This window comes from Sciurus vulgaris, assembly GCF_902686455.1.
Source record: "Sciurus vulgaris genome assembly, chromosome: 2".
Taxonomy (NCBI): domain Eukaryota; kingdom Metazoa; phylum Chordata; class Mammalia; order Rodentia; family Sciuridae; genus Sciurus; species Sciurus vulgaris.
The window spans coordinates 100289761-100297507 of record NC_136462.1 but is presented as its reverse complement, the minus strand read 5'-3'; the positions used below and the strand labels follow the sequence as shown (position 1 = coordinate 100297507).

Below are 7747 nucleotides of genomic sequence, written 5' to 3'. Positions count from 1 at the left end.
TCATACTTTCCACGCCTATTCCACATAAATGTTCAAATATATAAAGCTTTATCCCATTTTGAAGTGTGAAGTCAATGTAAGATTCTGTGTGAAGACAAAATGACCTTTTCCTTCTCAGCCTTTAGACTAACAATTTAAAGCTACAATTAAGGATTGGAACTAAAGTCTGGTAGTAATTTTCCTTCTAACAGGTAATTGTTATTACCTAAAAAGTGAAACAGGAGCCATATTTGCTGGCCATGTTTTATTTGTCCTTTTTCTTCAAACAGGATAGCCAAAGATACAGATAGTATTCAGTAAAATAAAATAGATGAAACAAATTCTAAGAGACTGCGATGCCACATGCTACATTTAACCTAAGTTTATTCATGCTTGCTTTGGGATGGGAACTAGATCATTCGGTAAAAACATACAGTAAAAACCAAAAATGTCTTATCATGTACAACTTTTAAACTACAATAATGATGTACCTTAATTACTTCCATGCACACAAGTCTAACATTACAGTATTTTTAAAAAATAAACACAATTAAGACTTCTAGGAGCATTTTATAATAAAGTAATTCCTAATTTTCTTTGTAGATAGATCAAGCACCTCCAAAATACAAATTCCTATACACAGTGAGTACTTTACTTAAAATGAACACTTAAGTAAATTAAGTACGTGGACAGCCTTAGGATAAGCTGATATTATATATTCAGCTAGGCAGGCAACAAACCATAGTGCCAAATGGAAAAAGTGTAGTTGCAAATAAAATTTTAAAACTAAGTTAATTTTATAATTAAATACAGAAAATATACTGATTTGCTAAAATAAATAAGATGTGATGTATTAACACTTCACTATAAAGAATGAATACCAGAACATTTATAAACAATGAGTCTTAATAGTTTACTACAATAAACGCTGGCTAAATAGAAGTGCATATTGTGAAGCACTATGGGTGGTATATGTTTTGCCACATACTTTTGTTACCTTGAGGTAGATAACACATGTGTACCAAATTCGGCATTCATTTTCAGTTGCTGCTGGTATCATGTGTTTTAAGAAATGTGTACAGTATGAAAAGCTGGAAAATACTAATGAATGAAAAATGTTTTAGGAAAAAAATAGATATTTTCATGCAGTTATGTACAGTCTCACTGTGTAAATTTCAAGGCAAGATTTTTGTTTCCTGTAAAACAGATCATTGTTCTATGAGAGAATGTTTTTTACTTGTCTTAGTGCATTTCTTTTGTCTCCTCCTGCATTGCATTATTTTGCTCTATTCTTTTTTGTGTGCAAATGACATGCCAGTTAAAATGAAAACTATCTCATGTAGAAAAAAATTCTGGATTTTAAAAACCAAGAACTAATAAAAATCCTTACTAAATGACACCATCTGATTCAAGTAAAAAATGACTTAAACACTAGTAATAAAAAAAAGACAAACACATTTCATGAAGAATACAAAGAAATGTCTGCTGAGTGTTTTAGTTCAGATGTTTCAGAATGCTGCTGTATGTTTTATGAGGAATTTGAGGGGAAGATTTCATAGCAGAAGGTGTTAACGTGGCCTGGATTGACTTGAGTGGTGACCCCACTGGACTATGAAACTGTGGGATGCCTATGGATTCAAGCTGCTTGTTAAAAAGGAACTCCCCACTGTTGTTCAGAAATCCTTCTTCATTTCCTCTCTCCCCAAGCTTCCCATCCTCTACTGGCTCAGTTTCTAGCATTTCAGTATCTTCTTTCCTGCTAAAGAACTTGTCCAAGTAACTGGTGTAAGTGTTTTCCTTCTCAACCTGTTCATCCTTCCTGACCTCACAACAAAACTGATTGATGAGAAAACATTCCTCCCTACCACTCACAAACTGGCTATCCCAAGAAGATTGGTACAAGGCTTCTAACTGAGCCAAGTTTGCCATTCCTTTTTCCTGTTTTTCTCGGCTTACTGACTTTGATATCAAACTTTTCAACTCTAGCTGGGACACTGAGCTATTCAAGTCATTTAATTTATCAACAACATCAGTAGGCTCATGTTGTGAACTAAGTTGAATAGTTCCTGCAATAAAGGAATCAAAATCAAATCCCTGATTCTTTTCCCTTTCTTTTTCAGCCAGTTGCTGTGATGCTTCCTCTAGCGCTATCTGGGCTTTAACCAATCCATTCCTTTCACATTTTGACTTGCCTTTCTTATCAGATTTTTCTTTGCTTTGTTCTTTCCAATTGGAAAGATCTATAATAAGTTTGGGTTCATAATAATGATTAACTTCACTCTCTCTCCAAACTAAATTATCTAAATATGATGATGACCTTGTTTTGTAGTTACAAGTATGGCTGCACTCTAGATCACAATATTTGTTTTCATGATGATCTGGGTACTGCCAACAAGGCTCAGTAGAGTAATTGGTATCAAAAGCAGGATCCTCCAGATACTTTTCTCGATCTCCATCCAAATATTTTCGAGGATCAACTTGTACTTCTTCTTCATCAGTGACATCAGATAGAGCTCTTGGGTCAAGCTGAACTTCATCAATATCAAAGTTGTTATGTATAGGCCAATCATGCTCCGAAAACTGACAATCATGATACCTAAAAATAATATACTAGTGTTAATCCATGTATGATTTCATTTTCAAATTCACTGAGTGTCTGTTATGTGAAAGCACTGTGCCAGATCTACAATTAACAGGAAGTCATGAGCCTTCTCTGCCTCACTAAACTTAAAATCATTCTTTTCTTTCTTTCTTCCCTCCCTCAATGTCCTCCTTTCTTTTGGTGTCAGGGATTGAACTCAAGGGCATTTAACCAGTGAGCCACAGCCATAGCCCTTTTTATTTTTTATTAATTTTTTTTTTAAGTCATAGATGGACACAATGCTTTTATTTTATTTATTTTTATGTGGTGCTGAGGCTCAAACCCAGTGCCCTCATGCATGCTAGGCAAGCGCTGTACCACTGAGCTACAACTCCAGCCCCTATTATTTATTTTGAGACAGGGTCTCACTAGGTTGCTTACAGCCTTGCTAAGTTGCTGAGGCTGGTTCAAACCTGCAATTCTCCTGCCTCACTCTCCTGAGCTGCTGGGGTTACAAGTGTGAGACACCACACCCGGCTACAATTTATAATCTTAATAAGATAGGTAAACCAGGCAAGGTGGCGCATGCCTGTAATCCCAAGGACATGGGAGGCTGAGGCAGGGGATTGTGAGTTCAAGGTCAGCCTCAGCAATTTGGCAAGACCCTAAGTAACTTAATGAGACACCATTTCAAAAAAATGTAGAAAATGGGATGGGGATGTGGCTCAGTGGTTAAGTGTGCCTGAGTTCAATCCTTAGTACCAAAAAATAATAATAAAAAATAAAAAGACAGGTAAGATCTATTACTATGCAAAACACTAGGAGGTCATATTTGATAACTGCAATAGAATCTTTAATTTCCATGAAGAACTGAGTCTTCTACTCTTAAAAAAGACCAAATATCATTTCTCTGTTTCTATCTATTCTTTCATTCATATAACTGCAGATAAATATCCAGGTGGCTGGCCTGTCTATAGTTTAATTCCACAGGTACTTTATGGCCACAAAATGTAAGATATCTAATCTCAGGTACCTTATAAACTTTCATTCTGGTAATTAAAACAGACTAGAAGTGAAGGTTTACTGCACTCCCACAACCTGAATAGAAAAACAAAAACAAAAAACTATGTATGTTACACAATGTGATATTCTCTTAACTGACACATCATACCAGTCTTGGGGTGGAGGTGTAGCTCAGTGGCAAAGGGCATCCCTTACAAGGCTCTGGGTTACATCCCCAGGGGAATAAAAAAAAAAAAAAAAATCAAGATTGTATTGTAACACAGCATCTTAAATTTGTGAATTTTATGGTTCAGATTTCCAAATTTCACATTTAAAAAACTTAATAATTTACATTCCTTAAAAGACTTTCAAAAGAGCCTTCAACTTTTTCCATTATTTATTCCCTAGCCAGTAACTATTAAGTCTTTAAGTTACCTAAAGGCTATTTAAAGACAGTATTAAATTTCACAAGAAATTCAAAAGTGCCATTGTTAAAAAACTTAGACTTTTGCACTGTCTTATCATATATAATTTAAACATTTTGGGTCACTGTTTGTTAAATTTAGAATCAATTTACCTTTCCCAGTTATAAATGTGACTGTGAGTTTCATCCATAAGCAAAATATCATCAACTTCATCTTCGATGTGAAAAGGATGGCTTGAAATTGGCTCATCCATTGGAAAAGAATATATACTCATGTAAGGATGAGAGAGTGCTTCCTCTGCTGTCAACCGATCCATGGGGCTAAATGTCAAAATTTGTTCCAGGAAATCCAGTGCTGCAGTGAAAAAGGGCAGAAATTTTGATTTGTAGAAAAACTGAAACTGTTGGTCTCATTTAATAAAATAACCAGGTGAGTGACTACTTTACCACTTCTTACTATACAATAGGAACAAACCATCTTAACTGTACTTAAGAGGTCTACCAACTTGGAAAAAAACATTATAATTAAAGGTAAGTTAATATTTGTCAGAGAAATAAAATTACTCAATTGATTAAAAATAAAGGCCATTCCTTCTCTCAACATGGTAAATACCTGAAATGTACTCCAATCTTATTATGGCCAGTTATGAAGAAAAGGGATAAGATGGAGTTAAAACACTATGAAATTGCTGTTTTTGTCAAATGGTCAAATAACAGCAATTTACTATGGTTTAACCTAATACCTAGGTTTTATTCCCTGCTCTTTAACTCACTAGCTTAACTAAATTACTAGCTGTGTAGTGTTAGACAAGCCAGAAGTAGTTTAAGAACTTGCTAAACTGTAATTTCATCATGTATAAAAATGTAAGGCATAGTGTCTGGTCTTAATAAAAGCCTTTCTTTCTCCCTTCCCTTCCTTCACTGACTGGATGCTGCTGTCTTACCTTAATCACATTCTAGCATAGTTCACACATTATACTTAATCATCTTAGGATTCTAGAAGGACTAACCATACACCAAATTTTTTCCATTAACTAGTCTGTCAGGCCTTCCTAAATCTTTACCTAACCTCAGGCTGCCCCTACCACCCACACACTACTGTGCATTATGATCCATCTTCAACCCTGGATCACCTGCACCATCTTCTTTCTCTCCTCTCTCAGCCATATAAAATGCTGATGAAAACTAGATGCAATATCACATCTGGTTCAGTACAAATTCATACTGTGGAATTTCAATTTAGCACTTGCTATTTTGAACATTTCACATGTCATCTTTTTTTTTTTTTTTTTTTCTTGGTACCAGGGATTGAACCCAGGGGCGCTTAATCACTGAGCCACATCCCCAACCCTTTTTATATTTCATTCAGAGACAAAGTCTCGCTGAGTTACTTAGGGTCTCACTAAGTTGCTGAGGCTGGTTTTGAACTTGTGATCCTCCTGCCTCAGCCTCCCGAGCCACTGGGATTACAGCTATGCGCCACTGCAACCAGCTTCACATGTCCTCTTATTCTTATCTTCTACTTCAAAGGGAAAGAAAGTTCCCCTAAAACTAACCTGTACTCTAGAAGGGACCCTTATTCTTGATTCCCAACTTCTCATTAACATCAACAGCTGACATGCTTATAGATGTTTTATAATATCTCAATCAACCTTGCCATCAGCCCAATAAGGACCAAAAAGAAGAAACCTAACCTCATTGCTACTCAAGCCCCTCAGGGGCTAAGGTCTGAGGGTCATTCTTGTGTTCCCTGTTATTTCTCCCTCACTCTTCTTATTTTCCCTTATCTAGAAAGTAATTTCATAATGTATCAGTGGTTCCTCTGCAAAAGAGGTCATCTCAGTTCTGGGGCCACATGTACCAAAACAAGAGAAACTGGAAGGCGAAGAGTTAGAGATGGCTGACCCAGCATAATCACATTCTTTAAGTTAAGGGAAATATATTTAACTACACAAGGAAAACATTCTATGAAGTCCCTAGCATCTGGGAACTACAGGCAGTAGGTGGAAAGAGGGAGCAACAGGAAAGAAAAGTAGCCAAGTATGCTCAACTGTAGAAATATAGAACATTTTCATCAGTGTGGAAAGTTCTATTGGACACCACTGCTCCAGAGAAGATCAGTAAATTTGCTACAGTGGTACTAGGGTGCTAAGATATAGAAATACTCAGCTTGAAAGGATGAGAAGTAGAGAGTATTCACTTAAAGATATTAATCAGAGTAGGGTTCCTAGTCGTCTTATATATTCATTTGTATGTGTTTAATCCTGTTTATTTCTGTAGATTACAAACAGTTCAGGGAGAGAATATGTATTTTTAACAAGTCCCCTTGCCTTTGAAGGTCCTCTTTCCAAAAACAAACTCCAATGTTACCCATGAAGAAAACAGTGCAGAGCAATAAACCTTTAGTCTGGAATGTTACCCACTCTGCACTGCACCCACTGAATGCAAACATAGTTCTGCTACATGTGAACATCAATGGTTAATTCAATAAACCCATTATCAAAGACATCCAATATCTATGAAAATCTCACCATCAGACAAATATTCAGCTTGGTTCAAAGCTGAATAAGACATAATCCTCCCTAATGAGGGTAGCGAAAACAAAGATTCAAGAGCATTATTAAGCAAGATTATAAATGCTTCAAGAGCAATGTCCACTTTCAGTTAAGATTAGCAATAGTGACCATGAAGCCTCAGCGACTTAGTGAGGCTCTAAGCAACTCAGCAAGACCCTGTCTCTAACTAAAAAAATTAAAAGGGCTGGGGATGTGGCTCAGTGGTTAAGCACCCCTGGGTTCAATTCCTAGTACAAAAAAAAAAAAAAAAAGGCTCTGAATGAATGACAATGACTCTGAAGCAGATCCAGGTTATCTGAGAAATATCTCTCAACCAGGCTGAGTAGAGTCACAGTTGTACAGTTTTAAAATTAGACACCCTCCCTACTTCCCACCCCCAACTCTGAATTCTGATTTAAGCCTGCATTTTAAAGATGCTTTCATAAATGACTGAGGCATAGTCAAATTAACTTATATGACACTGTTCAGTTACAAACAAGGATGTCATAACAGTGACTACAAACTTAGGTGCAAATAAGCACAGAATTTGACTAAAGAGAGACTTGAAAACTGGTAAGAAATTTAGAAATACTAAAATTATATACAGATGCTTCCTTATAATTTGGGCATCTATAAGTTCCAAGTAGATTTGAGGAAAAAAAGATGGTGTATTTTCAAAATACTTGTTACATTATACATTTAATATACATTACACTGTACCACATAATTGATGAGAGTGGGTGATAGGAAAATAGATAAAAATTTAAGAGAAAACTTAACAGGTTTAGGAAACTATTTCTAACTTTTCCGATGAGAAAACAATACAAGTCCGACACTGATACATTTTGGGATGTGTGTGTTTGCCTTTAAGGTCCTGGGGATTGAATCCAGGGCCTCAGGCATGCTAAGCAAGGGGTCTACCACTAAGCTAGAACTGAAGCCCTTACAAAATAATTCTTAAAGATATCAATTTTGTTGTTGTTGTTGTTGTTGTTTTTGCAGTGCTGGGGATCGAACCCAGGGCCTTGTGCTTGTGAAGTAAGCACTCTACCGACTGAGCTATATCCCCAGCCCTGTATCTAATTTATATCACTCCATTTTGAGACATAAAAATTTTTTTAGTGGTCAATGAAGTTGTGATTCTCTCCAAGTTTCTACTATTTTCAAGCCTGCACAATTTCTTACATTTAGCATCTAACACTCCTA

The 7747-nt window shown here is 36.1% G+C and overlaps 1 protein-coding gene across 6 annotated transcripts in view; it reads right to left on the bottom strand.

The window, feature by feature from the left end:
- Positions 1–345: 345 nt before the first annotated feature.
- MAPK6 (mitogen-activated protein kinase 6) overlaps positions 346–7747 on the bottom strand; it is a 36828-nt gene continuing 29426 nt past the window's right edge. For all 6 annotated transcript variants that reach the window (XM_079129934.1, XM_079129933.1, XM_079129931.1 and 3 more), the window contains 2 exons: positions 4140–4341; positions 346–2575 (listed from right to left, as the gene is read on the bottom strand). In XM_079129934.1, coding sequence (XP_078986060.1) covers positions 1474–2575; positions 4140–4341 — 1304 coding nt within the window. In that variant the 3' untranslated portion in view covers positions 346–1473. The remainder of the gene's footprint in view (positions 2576–4139; positions 4342–7747) is intronic.